We start from the raw sequence: 23,258 nt of genomic DNA on the forward strand, positions 1-23,258 counted from the left end.
AAAACTTATTTGTGGGGAGTCAGCATTCAACAATCATAGAGGCCGTAGGGAGACCCAGTCAAGACTGACCTTCTCAACAAAACCCAAGACCCTTGATTTGATAATAGCAGTTTCTCTGAGGCCCCTTGAACCTCCTACTTTGGGGAATGGGAGTGTCCCTAATTACTACAATGAAGTAAGTAAGTCTCATATAAGTTTGAACTCTTGCTTTTTTTTGAGCTCTCCAATTACTAAGTTTATTTGGTCTCCTAAGAATAAAAATGTTTTTTTTTAGGACCTCTTTGATAATTGGATCAGACATGAAAAAGCTTTTATCCTTGGTGGAAATGTGTCTTACTCCCAACAACACTACTATCTGTCTTGTCTATTCTCGTTATTTTGTTTGTTTCTGTTAAACCTCTGTAAAGGGACAATTCATGTGGAAAAGATGGACATAGACCCCAATAAATCTATTTTGCAAACTGGCCTCAGGAATTGAGAGGGTCAGATTTCGTCTTAAAGTGATGTCTTTCAGATAAACTTTGCCCTGGGTCCACATCTGAGAATTTTCCTTCTTCTTGTTTTGTTAGTGACAGTCTGGCTATTGGAGAAAGCTCTCCTTCAAACCTTTCCATGTTCTGGAACTATAAATATGTTAGTTTGTAGTGTGATAACCCAGCCATTAGGTTGGGAAGCCGGATGCATGAGGTGCCCAAGCAACACTCTTGGCTGGTCTATTCACAGGTTCTCAAATTTGTCTTGTCTAAATCTCAATGTGTCCCTCCCAGACCATGTTCCTACTTCTTCCATGTATTTATGCTATAACCCAAATTTGTACAGTTATACTTAATTTCACCTAGGATAATTTAGAGTTACAGTGGCACTCTGGGGAACTTTCGATTTAAACAAAATTGTTTGAGAGGCATTATAGAACAAAAACGGAACAAAATTCCAAACATCCAATGGGCTGTATGTTTTGGTTATATGAGGAAATATCCAAAAGAAATTCAGATCCAAAACTGCTTCCAAGGAAGTCCTTGGCCAAGGTAAAACAAAGGTGTGAAAATTTTTATGTAATGCCTCTTTAAATCCTCCCAAACCACATCTTGAACTTAGTGGGTTTTATTCTACCATTTATCTTTCTCCATCTATACTATTCCATTTCCTTCTGCTCTACTTTGCCCTCTGTTCCAGTCCTTTTCCCTTTTGGCTGGCCAGAAACTTCCAAAGCTTAGTTACCTCTTAAACTTCCTTCAGAACAGAAAAAAGCTCTCCATGGTTGATTTTAAGCTCTGTTCATCCTCTAAACTGAGCATCATCAATGATTTTCCAAAGCCTAGGAAGGATAGCACTGGGTCTTACATGTAAGTGATGAATCACTAAATTCTACTCCTGAAACCAATAGTATACTTCATCTTACCTAACTAGAATTTAAATAAAAATTTGAAAAGAGAAAGAAACAAACCACTAAGCCTAAAAAGGAGAGAATGGGATTTGCAGAGAAAGAATAATTTTAAGAATAGGCAGGGGTGGAGGTTGGGGGATCCAGGTGGTGGGTATTAGAGAGGGCACGGATTGCATGGAACACTGGGTGTGGTGCAAAAATAATGAATACTGTTACGCTGAAAAATAAAAAAATTAAAAAAAATATATATATAATCCAAGGCTTCCATATCTGAAAGTAGCTCATATGCAATAGAAGCTTGAGATGCAAAAAATTCCATGGCAAAGGCAGAAAAGGAAGAACCTGAATCACATAAGAAACTAGAGGGGTTTTGAAAACCAACAGAAGTTGGTCAAGGTCTTTTGGAGTTTTCCTGAGAAAATAGATTGGGCTCTGATTTAGTCTTATAGCAAAGAAAGGATGAGGACATCGGAGACTTCAGGGAGTGGCTCTTTAACGCCTTTATTCAGCACTCAGGAATAGACCTTAAAGCAGATGTGACTCCTAACTCTCTCCTTGTTTTTTTCTTTTTTTCTGTAAGCATTACTGCTTACAGAAAAAAAAGACACAAATAGAGGATTTTGTATGTAAGCAAAAAACTAATATGGAAAATAATAACATTGCCAGGTTTCTAGCACTTTGTGGAATATTGAGAATTTTACAACAACAAACTCAATAAATTGTTGGCCTTACAAATAAAACAACTAGATGCTCTTATCAGGCTCAGTAAATCCTGAAAGAAGGAGTCCTTTGATAGAGATACTTATAAATACTATATATATAAAGACATTGAAAAAACAACTATTTTATCTTAGTTAAGAAACCAAAGGAAAAGAACAATGAAGTATGTTAATGAAGATGCTCTGAGGGAGAGCATCTTCCTAATTTTTTGTTCTACCCTTTAATTCCCAAAGAGAAATTTCTCTAAATTTTCAAGAACAACCTCACAAGCTTTTTGTTTTGTTGTTGATACAGGCATACAATATCAACCTTAAACTCTACCACTGTTACACAATCTCTTTCTTGCAATAAAAACTACCTATTGTTAAGTATCTCTAATAATCCTCTGATAGTTCCATTTATAACCATGACCCTTAGGTATTAACAGAGGAATATTCTTCCCTCCTCTGTGATAACTGCTAACTTGGTAGGTGTATATTGTATAAATGAAATTGCTAGATTAAATATTCTCCTAATGGTCTTTTCCTTGAAATCCCTGAGGACTCCCCTATTTGTAATGAGATTATAGCTAATTTGAATATTGATTTACCAGTACCTTTGTGTTTAGACACAAGTCCAATGGAAAATCTCAAGGAAATGCCAGAACTTTTTCACTTTGTGGGCAAAAATTCAACTTATAAGGATTACTGGGGCTGAACCCATTAAGATTCAAATCAGCCATCTAAACCTTTACCCCAAGATACAAAATACTCTCTTAAATCAGAAACTAAAGAAACACTAAAACTATTAGATGAAAGTAAGTAGAGAAATGTACTTATTTTTTCTTTTTTAGATTTGAAAGAGAGAGAGAGAGCACACATGCAAGAGAGAGAGCATGGACAGGAGGGGCAGAGCGAGAGGGAGAGAGAACCCCAAGCAGATTCTGCACTGAGTGCGGAGCCCAATGCGAGGCAAGATCCCACAATGCTGAGATCAGGAACTGAGCTGAAATTGAGTTGAAGGCCCAGACAACTGGGCCACCCAACCACCCCATGTTGTACTTATTCTTTTAACACTTCTATCCTCCCAATCAAAAAGCCCAGTGGGTGGAGATATAGATTTGTTCAGTACATCAGGCCTATAACAGAACAATCATATCCCACTTTCATATAGTACCAATACCCAAACTTCTTTTACCTTCACTGCCTCTTGAGGCTACATATTTGATGGCCTGGATTTATGCTGTATTTTCTTTAATGACCCTTTGGGTCAAAATAGTCAGTATATGCCTTCTCCTAAGAAAACCAACAATATACCTGGACTGTTAAGTTCCAGGGGTTTCCTGAAACACTCTCCTACTGTTCACAAGTCCTCAGCTAAGACCTAAAGGACTATATTTCCCCGGGATTCTACTCTTATTCAATATGTGGGTAACTTTTTGTTGTGTTCTAAAGACGGAGTGAGCTCTAAGCCTGATTCCATTTGTCTACTTAAACTGTTTTAACTCACAAAGAGAATAAAGTTTCCTAAGTTACACTTCTGTATATAAGTTCATTACCAAGAATATATTTTATCTCAAGGAAGTAAATTTTAAAATCTCATAAATATCCTGAGTTTGCCTTTCCTTTTCTGAGGAAGTTTTAGCTGAGACTATTAACTTTATCATACTGGTATTTTCCCATACCATATGTGATATAAAAATTTATAAGAAATATATATTTTGTCATTCAGATAAAATATATTTCTGAGATATATTTGGTCTTCATCCTCAGTTCCTAAACGTATCTCAGAGCCTTAAGATGAAAAGAGTATCTTATTATTTCTTATTATTAATGATGGTGACTTTTGGACCCCACCTAAGGGCAGGGTACTGATTTCCAGGAGGATCAACCGTGTGATTAGAGGGTTGGAACTTTCAGTCCCACCCCCCAACCTCTGGGGAGGGAGAGAGATTGCAGGTTGAATCAGCCAGTTGCCAATGACTTAGTCAGTCATGACAATGTAACACAGTCTCCATTAGAAACCCAAGAAGAACTTTTTGGCCCTTCTTTTAAGGAGAGCTTCCATGCTTGGAGAATCAGAATGCTTCCACATGCTGCTGAGCCAGGCCCCAAGCTCCAGAAGGGCAGAAGGTCCTTTGTTCCAGGCCCTGCCCTATGGTTTCTCTTCATCTGGCTGTTGATTTGTATCCTTTATCACAACTTTTAATAAACTGGTAAATGAAAGTGTTCCCTGAGTTCTGTAAGCCACCCTAGAAAATTAGTAGAACCTAAGGAGGAGGTTACTGGAACTTCTAACCGGTAGCTGGTTGGTGAGAGGCACAGTAACAGCCTGGGGCTTGTGACTGGCATCTGAAGTGGACTATGGAAGGCAGTTTTGTAGGACTGAATCCTTAACCTGTGGACTCTGCTGCTATTTCTGAGTATATAGTATCAGAATTGAGTTGACTTCTTGGATATTCTGTTGGTGTCTGAGAATTACTTGGTGTTGTGTGGCGGGACACCCCCATCAAGTTTGCATTGGGCTGGGAACCCTAAAAGATCACAGAAAGAATAAACTCAGGTTTATTATCAACAGGTATTGATATCAATAGGTATCAACAGTTTTGATAATTTTTTGAGGAGCAAAAGGAAAGTTACCTCTTACTTAGAAAAACATTACCAAAGTTAACTCCTCCTTGGACAATTCTAGATGAATTCCAAGTTCTGAATTTTAGAAGTTAAGTGTATTCTTTTCTCTTTTTATTAACATATAATGTATTATTTGTTTCAGGGGCACAGGTCTATGATTCATCAGTCTTACACAATTCACAGCTCTCACCATAGCACACACTCTCCCCAGTGTCCATCACCCAGCCACCCCATCCCTTCCACCCCCTTCTTTTCCTTTCTCTAGGATCTACTGATGTTTTGTTTTGACAGATTTCTATATATGCTAAAAAAGAAGTTGATTACAGGTATACCTTGTATTATTGCATTTCACTTTATAAAGCTTTGCAGATATTGTTTTTGTTTTCTTTTTAACAAATTAAAAGCACCTCTGCCTCAAGTGAGTCTATTGGCACCATTTTTTCCAACAGCATTTGCTCACTTCATGTCTCTATGTTATATTTTGGTAATTATTTCAAACTTTTTCATCATTATTTCATTTGTTATGGTGACCTGCAATCCGTGATTACAACTTGCTGAAAGCTCAGAGGATGGTTAGCAATTTAGCAATAAAGTACTTATTAGACTACAGTATAGTATAAATATAACTTTTATATGCAATGGGAAACAAAAAATACATTTGATTCTCTTTATTGTGATATTAACTTTATTGTGGTAGTCTGGGACCAAATCTACAATATCTCTGAGGCATGTTTGCACAATTTTCTTTACCTAGGCTACATATTGGAAATGTTTTCCTTGAGAATAGGTAATTCAGTAAATAAACTAAAAAATGATTAAAGTATAAGGGACGGGACGGGCATACAAGAAGAATTAGTTATAGTTACCTTGCCTAGAGGGAATTCAGAGAATATGTCACAGAGAAGCTCACACTTGAACTGAGTCTTGAAGGATAACTAAGAATTTTCTAGCTCAACATCACTCATCATGACGGAAATACAAATCAAAATTACTATTGAGATATCACTTCACACCTGATGGAATGGCTAAAATGAACAACACAAGAAACAACAGGGAGGATACGGAGAAAGGGGAACCCTCTTCGACTGTTGGTGGGAATACAAACTGGTGGAGCCACTCCAGAAAAGAGCATGGAGGTTCCTCAAAAAGTTAAAAATAGAACCACCTTATGACCCAGCAATTACCTTACTAGGTGTTTAATCAAAAGATACAAAAATACTGATTCAAAGGGACACATGCTCCCTGATGTTTATAGCAACATTATCTATAATAGCCAAATTATGGAAAGAGCCCAAATAAGCCATTGACTGATGAATGGATAAAGAAGATGTGGTGAACACACACAGACACACACACACACACACATACACACACACACACACAGGAATATTATTCAGCCATCAAAAAGAATGAAATCTTGCCTTTGCAATGATATGGATGTAGCTAGAGTGTATTATGCTAAGTGAAACAAGTCAGTCAGAGAAAGACAATTATCATATGATCTCACACAGATGATCACAGGGGAAGGAGGGAGACAAACCATAAGAAACTCCTAAGTAGAGAAAGCAAACTGAGGGTTGATGGAGAGCAATTTGGTGGGGGTACAGCTTAAATGCATGATGGGTATTAAGGAGGGCACTTGTGATGAGCACTGGGTGTTATACATAAGTGATGAAGCACAAAATTCTTTTCCTGAAACCAATATTACCCCATATGTTAACTAACTAGAATTTAAATAAGAACTTGAAACAAATATGCAGACAAATAAAGACAGTATATGTATATATATGTGTATAAAATAGAGATGCATAGAACAAAAGGTCTGTGGCAACAAAGACCAAATTTATATTTAGTCTCTATATTTCTGTATTATTTGGCTCTTCTACAGGATTTGCTTATGCATCATTATAAGATAAAACATGTTTGAAAAGAAAACAAAGGAGTTTTCTAGGAAAACAAGGGGAATGGATAATTTATGCATAGGGGAAAGGGTCCAAAAGAATAGAGGCAGAACACAGCACTGAGAGAATGAGGAACTGTTAATAGGATCCACAGGACTGCAACATTACTAGTTCATAGTAAAGGAAGAAACTAAGGGTGATTAAAGCGACTAAATAAGCAATAAGATATTGAAGTTAAGAAGTTTAGAGGTAGAACAGCTCATGGTGATAAAAGAATCCTGGGTGTGCCTAGGGGCATGTGTATGAGTTACTAAAGTGGTGTTGAGATGAAAGATCTTTTTTTATTTTTTTTAAAGATTTTATTTATTTATTTGACAGAGAAAGATCACAAGTAGACAGAGAGGCAGGCAGAGAGAGAGAGAGAGGGAGGCAGGCTCCCCGCTGAGCAGAGAGCCCGATGCGGGACTCGATCCCAGGACCCTGAGATCATGACCCGAGCCGAAGGCAGCAGCTTAACCCACTGAGCCGCCCAGGTGCCCCAAGATGAAAGATCTTAAACTTATAGAGCGGTTATGATGTTGGATGGGCTCTCTACATGGATCTAAGTGACTACATAGATCTAAATGATGATCTAAATGATGAAATGACTATTTCATCATAAGAAAACATGATCAGGAAAATCTGGACAACTGTAATGTTCATCCAAAGTGGTTAATAGTCTATACACCAGTTAAGAACACAACTGAAATGAAAGACCATTCTAATAACACAAAAATCCACGATAAAGGTGTAAGAGCATTCAAAGAAATCTGTTGTCAGTAAGAAATTATTTTTGTTCCTATCATCATAATCACTATCAATGATCCACTATCATCTTGGGAAATCAAAAACAAATGGAAATCATACAGCAATCATCACAAAATGTCATTTTAAAATTTCACTCAAGGGTTTCAAGCTAACATAACAGATTCACAACACAGAAATAGGAAAAATTTACAGTAAAGAAAATAAAACATTTTATCTATTTGAAGTTCTCCAATTACTTTTGTGATTGTTAAATAATACAGATATTCTACTGGAAATATAAATCATTCTGTTTACTAGTAAATTCTCAGTGGTGTAAGTGTCCAATAGACCCATTTAGTTATGGTCCACCCGTACTTCTCTTGATAAAGATCAGGGAGAAGACAGGATGATATCATTAATTTTAAGTGACAGAAAACAATACTAAATTATTAGCATTTATATAGTACTTTTCTCTTAGGATCCTAAAACTTTTAAGGCACAACCTTCAATGTTATATCATTTCAAGGATACAGGTAAGGAAAAGCTATTTACATTTCCTTTTTATAGGATAGAAAAATAAGTAATACACAAAGTTAGATGACTTCAAGTTAATGTTATCAGTGATCAAACAAAAAAAAATTAAGGTTTCTTTATCCTTGGTTCATGGAGCTATGTTCTAAAACATGCTGCTTAAGAAGGTAGGATCTTTTAAGAATTCATTTACAAAATGATTATGACTCCTCTCAGGAGTCACTTTTTTTTAAGTTAGATTCTTATAGTAGATTTATATAATTATTTTCAGTTAAGTCTATTTTCAAATAATTTTTGGCAGTGGGGCAATTAAAGAGGGTTCTCACTGTAGAATCATTGAGGGACTCATTACTACCCTAATGAGAAGTGCTATCAAAATTCTGTTGTCAGTTTCCAGGAACAACTGGAATGAGGGAAATATTCACTAATATCTTGATACTAATACCAAAGGAGGTGAAAGCCTTTTATATTCTTTATATAAACTGTCCCCAATTGCTCTTTGTTGTTTCACCAAAATATTTTAGCTCTTCTTCCTGTTGAACTATACACTCTTAATTCAGTAGTCCATCTGAAATGTTGACATACTTACTGGCTCTGAGAATGTTCTCCTTGCTGCTGCACCTGGACTGGACCTGCAGAGAGAGCATAAACTCAGTAATTTAGGGCTCATAACACAGATAGCCAGATATGTATGCATACTTAATGGGCAAGCTCCTGAGGTTTAGGAGCAAAGGCTTAATATATCTCAGATATCATAACAACTTAGTAAAAATATATTACATTTGTTCCATATTTAAAAAATTTTTTTTTCTTACTGTAAAGGAAGAACAGACTTCTAGAAAAAAATTGGGGTACAACATTAAAAATGGGACAGAAGCAAAACCAAAGGCAACTTTTTACTGATGTGCATCGAAATTAGTATATGGAAAAAATAAGTTACCACATAATCAGCTACGAATACAGACCCTTATTCTTAAGGCACTATGATAGCTCTTGACTAGACTAATAATGCAGCTCAAATAATAAAGTTATAATAAAATACTCCATTGTAGAGATTTTTAATTATATATGTTGATAAGGGGAAAACAGAGAAATCCTCATATACAATATTTATGTGATTCCAATGACCTTTGTTATTTACTGATTAAAATAATAACAAATTAAAATATAACCAACTAAAATAATTGGTTATTAAAATAATTGGTTATAAATAAAATATGGGCTATGAAAGATGACTTTGTTGGAAAATAAAATTGAGTTCATTTATTTACCAGTTCTCAGGTGTTTATATAGAGTTTATCAATCAGAAACCCTTATGCTTTGTTTATAGTTTAGGTCAAAGCAGAACATTCGTTTAAATGTTATAAGTACTGAATTCAAGAGCCATGTTGTATGGCACTAACATTTGTTAATATCAGAGAAAATTGTACTTAAACTGCACACCTCTTCTTCCCACACCACAGCAGCTTGCCCCAAATGGATATATATACACAACAAATTAATTTCTATTGCTTAACACAAGCTACTATTGTAATGAAACAACTTATGAAAGGAATGTTGCAACTTAGGGTGGGTTATGGTTGTCCTTCCCTGAAAAGAACAATTGTTAATGTTTAAAGAAACAAAAACAATAAAAAAATCACACAAACATACACACAAGAAACACACACACACACACACACACACACACACCAAAAAAATAAAGGGAAAAAAGGGGAAAAATAATTCCAGATGTTATAGTTATTCTCTTTTGGCCCAGATTATTTAGTTTTAAATATACTAGAATGAAGAAGCTAATCTGAAAGATAATATTATATTCTTTCACTCAGAAGTTTTATTGAAAAACAATTCTGGGCCAAATGAGAAAGGAAATTAATGATTATTTGAAACAAAAATACAGGGAGGAAGACACGAGAGTGAGAAAAAGAAAAAGAAGAAAGAGAAGTTTGGGGAAGTAAGTCTAGACAATAGAAAAGAAAGTTTGGGCTTATAGAAGGGGACACTATGAATATACAAAATGTTCTGCTATTTCTTATTGAAAACTCATACTAAGAGGGTAAGGATCACTAATGAACTTGCTGCAAAATAAACAAGCAAGTTTTCATACCATGGAATGAAAATGGGTGTAACTAGACCACTACAGCCTTAAAGGAGAAAAGAAACAAACACTAATAGACAAATTAATAGACAAGCTTAATAAAGAGATAAACTACATTTTAAAAAGCAGTATAAGGAACGAAAGAGAAAGCTAATAGAATAGGAAAAATCTGGGAGAGAGAAGGAAAAAAAAGGGGAAAATGCTGAAAGACAAAAACAGAGTTCAAAGAAGTCAAATGAAGTCAAGAAAGTCTTCAACAAGATGTAGAAACAGAAGGAGCCCAAACCCATAGCGCAAAGCAATGTTTGCGAATGGAAAGCAGCTCCTTTGATCAGTAATAGTTACTCTTAAGTCGTAGCCTCTATTCCTCCAGAGTTCATCTTTAAGCCCTTCCAATCTAGAGTGGAGCTAGTGTGTGGATAGAAACAAGAGATTTATAATGAACAGAGCAGTTCAGATGAGTAGTTCAAATTGTCTCATCAAATGTTTCAACAGATTTATGTAACATCTAAATGGCAATGGTGGTGAAAAACTAGCTAGCTTTACAAAAAAAAAAGTCAAACCAAACTAAAACAGCAATTTTAAAAACCCTGTCTTAGGTGGCTTAAAATTAAAAAAAAAAAATTGGTTCATAGCATGAATTCAATAATCAAACCCAAAATCTTGCTTTGTGGTACCTGAATTTAGAATTATATATTTCATGGTTTTGGAAGATAAATTTGAATGATAAAAAACAATTCAGTTTCCTGAACAAATTGCCAATAGCAGTATAACCAATATTTTCTCATTTATATTACATTGGCTATTTGTTCCAGATTTGAGGGAAATCACTTAAATGATTTCATGAACTTCTTTCCTTATTGACCTTGAGTATATATTAAAAAAACTGAGGAAAATAATTTTAAAATATAATATGCACTTTATAAGTATAATATGCATTTAAAATATATATGCACAAGCAGATCCCCTCTCTCATGTACCATGAAACTGGTCTTTATAATATTTACCTAATTTTACAAAATCCAGATATGAAGATTTTACCTAACTCACAATGTAATGGGATTTACTTGAAAGAATAAAGTCAAGAAACAATTACTGTTCTTGTTCTCACACATAGGGACTAGAAAGAAGGTAACAGAGGTCTGTCCCAAGTTTTACAGTTTACTGTTTTTTGTTTTTTTTTTAATCTAACCCTGGCTTTTTAGTCAATGAAAAAAAAAAAACAAAGGGAAGTCTGAAAAACAAAATGAAACTGAAATTTTGGCCTAATACCAAATTTGTCAGGGATTAAAAATGAAAGGTATGGTACTGGATTATCTATTACTTTATTTTATTGGATTATGTTATTTTACTATAGTTAACATCTAACTTTATGGTGTTAACAATACACCTTTCAGCTGGAATTAAACTAAAATCATGTGTAGAAACAGCATTATTATATTACAGTCAATGGAGGAAATGAAAAACACAAGAGACTTACTGAAAACATAGGTATTCATTTACTAATCAAGACTGCTTTCAGACATCAAATAATTCATTTAATTCATTTCAACATGTGTTTACATGTGTAATATAATTTTTGCTGAGGATCACATTGTCCAGTAAGAAATCTTAAGCCATGAAACAGAAAACAAAAGAGGGGAGAGCATGTAATAAATGGTAAGGAAAAAAGTGAAAATGCTTTAAACAGAGCTGAGAAAATTTTAACAAACAACCACAATCTTTAGATACAGTTAGAGAAGTGACTTACCTTATGCTTAGGTCATAACAAGAATAGCACAGTGTTTAAAGTCAGCTCTTCATTATGGGAGGTACAATTGAAAGCCATAGGTTATAATAACATGAACTGCTACACAGAAATGAAGACTTTTTCAGCCCAACATGAAAAGCTAACTCTTACAGGAGAACATTTCTACTGATGTTTAATGCAGCATGAAGAACAACTGAGGGTGTAAACATCAAAACATATGAATCTCACACCAGTAAGAGAGATAGTCCAATCTCTCAGGAACACAGAAGATTTAATCTGTGACTATAATCTGTGACACATAAGGGAAGGCACATCACTCTAACACTGAAAGATGCATGCATAATGTATAACCATCCACTGACAACTCTCCCCACCCCCTCCCACTTGTACACACACAAACCCATTAAGATACAGGGAAAAAATGTAGTGCCAAGCTGTTATGAAGAAAGCAGGACACACGGAAGCACAGCAGTGGTCATGTGATTTGAGAGGTGTTCTTCCCTTAAACCATCCCATCACCATGCTTATTTTAAAGAAGCCAGGAAAAGACCCCCTTCAATGCTGCAGTAGCTACGAGCCCCCAGCTTGAAGCTAATGTGTGGAATTTTGATCACCGTTCCCTGCGATGTCAGGGGCTCTCCAGTGGAAGCCAGATGTATAACACCAGTTAGTGGGGTACAAAGTGTGAATAACAAACATCCTTTCCCTTCTGCCTTTTGCAGAAGTGAGGGAGGAGAGAAACAAAATAAAGCCCATGTTAAGAATAGGTTCATAACAATATAAAGATGTATAAATATTAAAATGGAGATTACATTTAATTACAGGTTAACACAACTCAGGTTTCATAAAAACTGTCTCTATTTTGCTGCTCACCAGGATAATTTGTATTCTTTCTCCTTGCAAATATTAGGAATAAATCTATACAATATGGTTCATACTGAATAATTCTCAGCAGTTGGGTCAGATAGGGTCAAATGGGAACAAAGGAAGTCATCTTTGATGGACATTAAGAAAGCCCTCTCCTATTTTTAGCACAATGATACTGGTCAGCAGTCACATTAGAAATTAAGCTTCTGTATATATGCTTACTAATTTGAGAAATTCTATGGCAATGGTTTGGAAAGGAAATTTAATCTTAATGCTACATTTAAAAAAAGAAACAAAGAAGACTACCTATTTAGAAATTGTTACTAAGTTTCCTATATACTCTTCTCTACTGTCAATAAAACTTATTTTAACATGAGCTGTTCCAGCTCATTAGAAAAAAGTTTCAAATTTGCTTTCCTATTATTCATGATGGTAGTTGACTTCATCTATTTTATCTTTTGGTTTATGTGTGGTATGCAATTTAGCTAGATTTTTAATTTTTTAAAGATTTTTATATTACGATTTTCTCTCCCTCATCCTATTCTTAGTAGGCCAGAATATCTTGACATTTCCCTTAGCATGTCTTTATTATTCTAGGCTCTAGGTGCTCCTTTAATAAAAATAAAGATTGTTAAAGGGCTCGAGGGAGAAAAGACATGTACCAGAGATTTTAAGCTATAAAGGTAGAAAGAAATGTCAGTTGTGATCATGCTATGATCAGTGGAGGCACTGACAATTGTAAAATAACTGTAATCACACACTCTCATTGTGACTTCATTACTTCATTGTAACTTCCACATTAGCTCAGAATGTAAGCAAATTCTTCTTTTTGACCCAAAGAAAGAAAGAAAATCCATGTATAGTTATCTGTTTTTCAAGACCGATTGACCAAAACTTTTTAGAAATGTCATAGCCATATAGCCATATATACTGGTAGGAATGCAGGCCACATAATCTAAGGCATGTAGGAAAGTCTGAACTAGCTCCTATAGAACTTTCCTTTTACTCTTGAGGAAGCTGTTTTAGACCTTAGACAAGCTGTTTCATCTGTCTGGTACCCTTTGCTTATTTTCTGATTCAAATACTACTTGTCCTTTAAGATCCAGCTTACACTGTACCAGTTGCAAAAACTATTCCCAAAGTTCCTCAATCAGAAATAATTTCTTCTTCCCCTGAACTTGTAATATCTTTATTGAAATACAATTTACCTACTACAAAAGTCACCCATCTTAAGAATATAGTTTGGTGACTTTTAATAAATTCACATGGTTGCACAACCATCATCACAATCGAGTTTTAGGTAATTCTTAAATTCTTAAAACCTCTTATCTGAACTTCTATTATAAGAGTTATCACAGTTACTAATGTTCCAATTGTTGATAAGGGTCTCAAAATAACTATAGGTTCTTGGAGGGAAAGGATCTGACTTTAATTCTCTTTACATTTCCTACTATGCTAAATATAGTTCTTTGTACAGAGTAAACATTTGCTAATTCTGAATGTTTATTTTATAGTAATCATGGTTTTTTATCTCAGATTAAAATTTATTTTTTATAGTATAAGTTTGATCATAGCCACTCCTGTACTATCTTAAAAATGATTTTTACTTATCTGGGTGGGCTAATATTAAGAAATGTAATATTAAAACCATGTGGATTATAGCTAAGACATAACTGAGCTCCCCACAGAATGATCTTAAGAATCTGGAAAATACCTTCCTATTTATATTACTTAAGGTTAATCAAATGGTGACATTTGGAATCCAATAAAGGTTATTCTACACTATAGATTTCAGGTCAGGTTCAGCAGATTCCTTATTTTTTAAGAGAACAAGATATTCTTTATCTCACATAGTCATGTCACTAGGATGATACAGATGATAGAGATTTTTGATGTAGCGTGGCTCTTTTGACTTTAATTTTTCTACCCCATTAAACTTATTTAAGAGTAATTCGTCTCTGAAAGAACAAACTTCTTGGAATACCATTTACTCATCAAAATAAAACTCAAGAGGATAGAGAAAAAGGACCTCTTTGGCATTTACTTAGATTACTTGCCTCTTTAGCCTACCCAGAAACAGAAGGAAAGAAAAGTTTGATTTAAACAACATTAAGCCAACAACTCTACAATCTCAGACTTTTAAATTCTATTTCTTTATCTTCTCAATTCTTATGTGAAAAATGAAGAATAGTTTAGAAAAGCTCTTTCCCATAGTTCCATTCATTCATCACCTTATCTGGATAAATTAGGGTACGTGTATTTGGCTCATCTGAGCATAATAACAATTCATTTGTGTTTAATCAGATTTATGTTATCACAACGCATATTTAACTGAGGAACTCAGAGTTTTGATTTATTTATGACATGAAAGGCAGCATGATAAAAAGAACGTCCTTTGGAGTCCAGTGGTATGGTTTCTGATATTGGTTTATCCTTTTCTTAGCTGTGTGACCTTAGACATAACATTTAACATCTTGGAGTTTTAATTTCCTTACCCACAAAATGGGAAAAATTAAGTAGGATACTGTATGTGTAAGTGAAAACTATTAAAAAAGAGCAATACAAATCTAAGTCATTATTATTATCCTTATTTAGATTTTTAGTCACCTACAGTTACTTAGGGAGAATCTGAGGTACAATGAGAACAAAGAATTGGCTCCAGATCATGCCATTAGTCAGTGACAAATGACAGACTATAACTGCCAATTTCTAGATTAAAACTTCAGGCAAAGGCTGAGTTAAAGTCTGAAGTTATCTCTGTAAGGATTAATCTAACACTGTGTTGTATGATTTTAGTTAAGCTATCTCAATTCTAAGGGACTTGATTCCCTCATTTGTAAAATGATAATGTTTCCACAGGCCTCAACTGGAGATGATGGAGCCCTTGAAAGAACTCGTGGATAAAAGTCAGGGGTCCATTCACTGGAATGGAGAAAAAAATAAAAAATTTTATATTTGCCAATCTAAGTAAATTTTTATTAGTTTTTTTCATTATGAGCTTAGGTGACAAACCACATTAAAATGACAGAATCTATGCTTCAGATTATTATGGATATCTTAAAATACTCTTAATATTCACCAAGATTTCAAAATATAGTAGTCTAATGACTTGTTGCTAGATTTAGTTATTTAATGCATTTTAAAAGAGGCATTATTATCACACAATTTTTCATAGATACTTTGATAATGATTTGAAATTTAGTTTTCTTTGTAATCCCACATATTTTATTTTATATACTTAAAAATAGTTTCCTGAAAAGAAGTCTATAGGCTTTGCCAGATTCCCAAATGGCTCCATAGGAGAAAAGAGTTTAAAAAACTCTGAAATAGAAAATTTCCAAGCTTCCTTTTGTCTCTAGGGTTTTGTTGCTCTAAGAAATCTTTCCTACCTCCATCTGCTGCCTTTTATCAAACCATATATAAAAGAAGATCTTTTTTTGAGAAAATTATATAAGATTGGTCATGAAATTAACCAATTGCCCATTTAATAGACCATCTAAGAAACAAAAAAGAATACGATTATCAAAAAGTTGTAAGATCTCAGGCTTATAAAAAAATTTCTGCTTCACTTGCTCTTTTCCCATTGGTTTAGATATTTAATTAAATGGAATAATCATTAAAAGTCGTCACATTTAAAACTCTAACAAAAGTTGAACTTCCATACACAAACACACACACACACACACATTAGTTATATCCATAACTAATGACTTTTTGAACTCTTAGACACGTGTTGATCACAGATAAGAGCAGCAATGCTATTATCTATGCATAACGTAAGCCTTTTCAGGTGCACAAACAATATTTATAAGCAGTACAATTTTATAATCTTTCCCAGATAACTATTAGTGAAGTTTCCCCACTAATACATGAATTATTATTGCCTTAAATTCCACTGAGCTTTCTTAATTTCTAGGCAATTGTGAAAAATTCTTCTTTTCCAGTATTGACTTTCTAAAGAAGCTGGAACTATAGCAGGTTACACAGCTGATAAAATGAATTATAATGAATACTGAAAATCGAAAGCCTATTTGTGCTGCTTTATAGGTAACTTGTTGAGCTCCTCAAAGAGAATGCTATGATACGTGGAACATAAAGAACAAAACTGGTTATCACCATGACTCAAAGGGATACAAATTTGAGTATCAATGGTGAGTATTAATATATTATCCATAAAGCTTTAATTCTAAATTGAGTCATTCTTTTTTTTTTTTTTTGAAAATTTTATTTATTCATTTGACAGACAGAGATCACAAGAAGGCAGGGAGAGAGGGGAAGCAGGCTCCCCACTGAGCAGAGAGCCTGATTCGGGGCTCAATCCCAGGACCCTGGGATCATGATCTGAGCTGAAGGCAGAGGCTTTAACCCACTGAGCGACCCAGGCACCCCTAAATTGAGTTATTCTTAATGATTTCTAGAAAATGTGTAAATCCCAGGCTGGTCTTCCTTTGGTACCAACATTTAGTTGTTTGTTCTGAGAATTTTGATGATGATCACGATCAATATGAGAAATATATATTACCTAATTATATAAACATAACAAAGCTGAATAAATAGTTTTTGACTGGTAGGGATTTCAGATTATTCTTGACACCATTTCCCATTCTTTAGATGAATATTTAGCTACTTTACAGAGTAACTTATCTTCAGTCTAGAGAAGAGAAAGCAGGGGTTATTACTGGGTTATTCAGTAAACTTGTAATGAAACAGCTCTCCTGACTTCCAAATTCTTTTCTCTGTACACCAGTAAATGACCCTATCTTTCTAACTTACCAGTGGCAATCACTGCATTCCTAATCTGTCCTTGAATTTTCATTGCCTTTTTGTTCTTGACTATTTCTCTTAGTAATAAGAACCACTTTAACAGGCATGTGGAGTGAAGGAAAACTTGTACGAAAGGCAGTTTGGGGAGTAGCATTCCAGAACCAGACTGCGTGGATTTGAATCTTGGCTCTACAATTATTAGCTGCGTAACACTGGGTAAGTTTTAATCTCTTTAAGGTATGTTTTCTTATGAATAAAATGAGAATAACAAAAATACCTATTTCATAGGGTTGTTATGAGGTAAGTGAGATAATATGTGTGAAATGTTTGATTCAGAAGAGTATCTGGCCCAGAGTGAATGGTATATGAGCATTAGCTATTACTATGTTGGTTGTTACTCTTGTTTGGATGATACTCTGTAACACAGAATGCTGACTTATTTCTTCTGTAATTTTGACAGCTCTAGTAAGTAAGATCAGGTAACATTAGGTAAGCATTTGAATAGAAAGTTAAAAACCCTAAGTTTTATAAACTAGAGCCTAAAAGATGGTTATAGTCAATAATATAAAACACTGAATTATTGAGCATTTGCAATACATATCATTTCCTGATACTTCCGGAAGAAAGTCACATTGGATTTCATTAAACAAGGTTTTAAGATACTGAGTTTTTAACTAGATTTAATATTCTTTTTGGTTTTCATTTAAGGGTAGCAGAATATGCTATAGGCAATAAAAACTCTTCCTTTCTTCTCTTCTGGGTTCTTTGGCTGGTCTAATAATTAAACTGGCATAAGACAGATTAAAAAGAGAAAAAAAATTAATTTTGTACATACAGGGGCCCCAGAGATATAAGGCTCAATGACCAAAGCATTCAGCTTTTATATCTTTTAGACAAAGAACAAGAAATAAATCAAAGAGAGAAAGTTAATTATCATATGGTTTTACTTATGTGTGGAACATAAGGAATAGCATGGAGGACATTAGGAGAAGGGAAAAATGAAAGGGGAGAAATCAGAATGGGAGATGAACCATGAGACACAATGGACTCCGGAAAAAAAAAACTGAGGGTTTTAGAAGGGGGTGGGGTGGGGGGATGGATGAGCCTGGTGATGGGTATTAAGGAGGGCACGGATTGCATGGAGCACTGGGTGTTATATGCAAACAGTGAATCATGGAACACTACATCAAAAACTCATGATGTACTGTATGGTAACTAACATAACACAATAAATAAATAAATAAAAATAAAACTACCTTATTCATTAAAAAAAGAAACAATAAATCTGGGGGAAGAATTGATAAGACAAAGGAGTGTGGGCTAGAGGGAGTAAATTAGTGAAGAAATAAGATTTGTGAATGTAGTCTTCTGAGCTAAAATCTCTGTCTCTGGTAGTATGGATGCCTTTTCCTCTTCTGGTACAGGGAGGGTACCTTTCACATGGGAGACTTATTTCCTGCTTTCTGGGGAGTGTCCTTCTTCAATTGGCTGTTTTCTTTCTCGCTTTTATTTTCTGGCTTCTTTCTTTCCTTTTTTAAAATGTTACATTAGCCATCATACAGTACATCATTAATTTTTGATGTAGTGTTCCATGATTCACTCTTTGTGTATAATACCTACTGCTCCATGCAATCTGTGCCCTCCTTAATACCCAACACCAGGCTGATCCATCCCACCGACACCCCTCCCCTCTCAAACTTTCAGTTTGTTTCTCTGAGTCCATAGTCTTTCATGGTTCGTCTCCAACTCTGATCCCCCCTTCATTTTTCCCTTCCTTCTCCTAATGTCCTCCATGCTATTCCTTATTTTCCACAAATAAGTGAAACCATATGATAAATGACCTTCTCTGCTTGACTTATTTCACTTAGCACAAGCTCCTCCAGTGCCATCTATGTTGTAAAAGTTGGGTATTCATCCTTTCTGATGGCTGAGTAATATTCCATTGTATATATGGACTACATCTATCTGTCTGTTGAAGGGCAACTCAGCTCTATAAAGAACTTCTCAAACTCAACACCCAAAAAACATATAATCAAATTAAAAAAAATGGGCAGAAGACATGAACAGACACTTCTCAAAAGACTACAAATGGCTAACAGACACATGAAAAAATGTTCATCATCATTAGCCATCAGTGAAATTCAAATCAAAACCACATTGAGAATGGCAAAAATTGACAAAACAAGAAACAACAAATGTTGGAGAGGTTGTGGAGGAAGGGGAACCCTCTTACACTATTGGTAGGAATGCAAATTGGTGCAGCCACTTTGGAAAACAGTGTGGAGGTTCCTCAAAAAATTAAAAATAGAGCTACCCTATGACCCAGCAATTGCACTACTGGGTATTTACCCTAAAGATACAGATGGAGTGAAAAGAAGGAACACCTGTACCCCAATGTTCATAGCAGCAATGTCCACAATAGCCAAATTATGGAACTGCTTCTTAAGAACTTTAACTGAAAATAATCAATATGTCGTATTTTGGGGATGGCACATAAAGGGAGTATAATACATCACCCCAAAATATGCCTTTTTAGCATAAAGCTTATTTGAGTTGATTATTTTGAGAAATAGCAGACATAGAAGTTCTGAAAACAGAGTGGAAGTTACCCTTTGGTAAAGAAAAATTATATTTATAAAAGAAATCTCCATTTAAAAAAAATTATTGAGGAGGGCACGTCATGTGATGAGCACTGTGTGTTATACTTAACTAATGAATCACTGACCACTGCATCAAGGACTAATTATGTACTATACAAAGGCTAACTGAACATAATAAAAAAAAAAGTTGCTAATTGCTCAAGAAAAAAAAAAAAGAAATCTCCACTTATAAGGGTGTCTCCCTCTCTGTACCTAGAAAAGGATGATCTAAATCACAAGAGAATGTTACCAATGGAAAAGGCATGGATTAAATCTGTATTACAAACCTCACTCTTCTCTTTTTGTTTTTTTCTGGTAACCTCCCCATAGCTGGCCTCTCTGCTTCCACTTTATTTTGTCTTTAGCTAAACATGGTATTTAAGCTGGTGGTTCAGGCTATCTTGGGTAGTTACTCCCAAATAATACATGAAGTATACATGTTAATAAACTTCTTTTTATTAACTTTTTCTTTGTTTTTCTCTTGTTAATCTATCTTTTGTTATATAAGTTCTCAGCCAAGAACTCAGAAAAGTAGATGGAAAATTGTTTTCCTTCCTTACACAGTTCTTCCCTATACATTCTTAAATGTCATGTCATATCACTTTTTTATTCATTAAAAAAAAACAACAACCCCAAACTCCTGCTTCTACTGAGTATAATACACCATGTAAGAGTGTGGCTACATAGTTTTCCTTTCTAAATCAAAGGATGCTATACTGCAGTTTTTCTTTTTCCAAATGCCTAGCTAGCATTCATAAGGCACATGGAAAATGTATAAAGGCAAAGATATTTCTACATTACATTAGTAAAGTAGCAATGATTTAGAAAATGTTTAGGACATTCCCTCAAGGACTAGAGATAAGAGTTAAATTGTCTAAAGCCTTATATTGCAACCCTGTGTGGGATATAGTACGTTAACCAAGCAAGCCTCTTATGATCTAACCAAGTAAACAGTTTATAGATATAGTTTGATATTATTAGACTCTTCTTTACATTGCGTATGTTCTTTCCATTTTCTCTGAATTCTCAAATTTTGCATGTCTGGGCTAAATCATATGGAAAAGCAGCAAATCCATTGCCATTAAAATTGAACTTTTAGCTTGTTAAGAAGAGATAACTGTGTTAAAAAAATTTTTTTTAATTTTATACACATTTGTCAGGGAGAGAGAGGGCACGAGAGCACACAAGCAGGGACACTGGCAGGCAGAGGGAGGAGCAGGCTCTCTGCTGGGTAAGGGACCTGATGAAGGACTTGAGCCCAGGACCCTGGGATCACAACCCCAGCAAAGGCAGATGGTTAACTGACTGAGCCGCCTAATCATCTCTAAAGTTAATTTTTTTAAAAAAGGTAAATCCATGACTTTCGTACAAATACAAAATGAATATAGGTCAAAGATTTTACCTACGTGTTAATAAGAGGATCAGAAAAATGTTTCACTTGGTTCAAAAAAGAATTAAAAAAAACTCCACACACATGGACCATCAGGAATGTTGAAATGAACTTTCAGATTAATTGAACAAAAATCAGTTGCATCTCCAAATAGACACAATATTCATTTCTGTGGATTGGGGTCATTTGCATTACTATTCACATACTACAATTTAGTGTTGTACAATAGCTCAGACAATGAAAAGGGAGATGACCCAGAAGGGTGATCTAGACAAGACAGCCAAAAATCATTTGTCTATTCCAAAGTTCTTTCATAATTTTATCTGAGAACTCTATGGCCTGGGAGTACCTATTAACAGAATTTGTCTGTTAATTGAATTCTGGTTTATTTTTGAGAGTTTGTCCCCTAGTGCATACCTTTCGTTTCTAAGATTGTATGAAATACCAACTATAGTCACTTTTAAATGGACTGCAGTTTGTATTTTGACTAGAATATTAAAGTAGTTTACCACATTAGAAATGGAATACATTTATATGAAATATTCATTATATCTTTAAAAAATTTGACTTAAAATATAATTTCCAAGGTTTAATACACAAAAAATTTTTGTAGTTTCTTTTACCCAAATCTAGTGAAAACTCAATTTGAATATGAACTCTATTTTGTCATGATTCAGTCATGAAAAGTTCCTAAGGGAAAGAGAATAACTTATTAACATCAAAGAAATGCAATACAATGTAAAAATTATATAAGTATATTGACCATTTACTATGTAATTAAGCTAAAATACAGTATGTATATTTTCTGAGTGAAGCTCTCTTTTAGATTTTTTTTAATAGAAAAAGCAAAATAATCATGTGTAAGAAAAAGCCAGAAGAAGAAGGGATATTCTTTCTTAGAACATTGTTAAATTTAGGTTTATCAGTAGTCTGAGTTGCTTCAGCCCACTTTACCTTGTAAAATTTGTATTTTCTCTATATACATCACTGGTTCTATTCCCTCATACTAGTGTAGGCTCATATTTATATAACTCATTAGCAAGATGATGAGGATAGGTAAGATAATTTTAGATGTATGCAAATTTTTATTTCAACATAAGCTTGATAGCTGTAGGTCCAAGAACATATGCTAATTTGATATGCTAAAGCTAGAGACTTGTACATGCAATGAATCCTTCTTTAAGCAGACAAAAAACAGCTACATGATCTTGGCTAAGTTACTTTAACTTTTTAAGCATTAGTTTCCACATGTACAAGAATCAGGATAATGATAACATACATTTACTGGAAAAATACTTCTTGAGCATCCAATGCCAGGCTTAGATCTAGGTACAGGGGTTAAAACCTAAATAAGATTGACAGGGAGCTTGCTACTATGAAGTTTACATTCTAATAGGAGTAGACAGATAATAAGCACTTAAGCTAATATGTAAATAAGATAGTTTCAGCTAGCAATAAATGTTTATAAAGAAAATAAAAGATAGTAATGAGATAAAAAGTGATTAGCAATAGGGTATAATTATTTTAGATAGAATGGACAAGGAAGACTTCTCTGAATAGGTATCATTTGAGTTAAGACCTGAGACACCTAGAGGAAGATAGATGAGAGCTTTCCTGACTGACGTAATAGCTAGTAGTATGCAAAGGCTCATGCTTTGTTGAGTTTCCATTTTATAGGACTGTTCTGAAAATTAAATAAACTAATGCAGGTAGAGCACTTGGTCTATGACTGACATTTAATGTCTGATGACAATAATAGAGGTGAGAATGATAATAATAAAGAAGAGAATGATAATGGCTATGATGATTACAATACCAA

The 23,258-nt window shown here is 34.4% G+C and overlaps 1 protein-coding gene across 11 annotated transcripts in view; it reads right to left on the minus strand.

Annotated features, from left to right (window-relative positions):
• The window catches only part of GPHN (gephyrin), a 620,897-nt gene that overhangs the window by 138,129 nt on the left and 459,510 nt on the right, over positions 1-23,258 (minus strand). For all 11 annotated transcript variants that reach the window (XM_032875167.1, XM_032875168.1, XM_032875169.1 and 8 more), the window contains one exon: positions 8,521-8,563. In XM_032875167.1, the coding sequence (XP_032731058.1) occupies positions 8,521-8,563 (43 nt within the window). The remainder of the gene's footprint in view (positions 1-8,520; positions 8,564-23,258) is intronic.

This window comes from Lontra canadensis, unplaced genomic scaffold (genome assembly GCF_010015895.1).
Source record: "Lontra canadensis isolate GAN:19392208 unplaced genomic scaffold, GSC_riverotter_1.0 scaffold55, whole genome shotgun sequence".
Classification (NCBI taxonomy): domain Eukaryota; kingdom Metazoa; phylum Chordata; class Mammalia; order Carnivora; family Mustelidae; genus Lontra; species Lontra canadensis.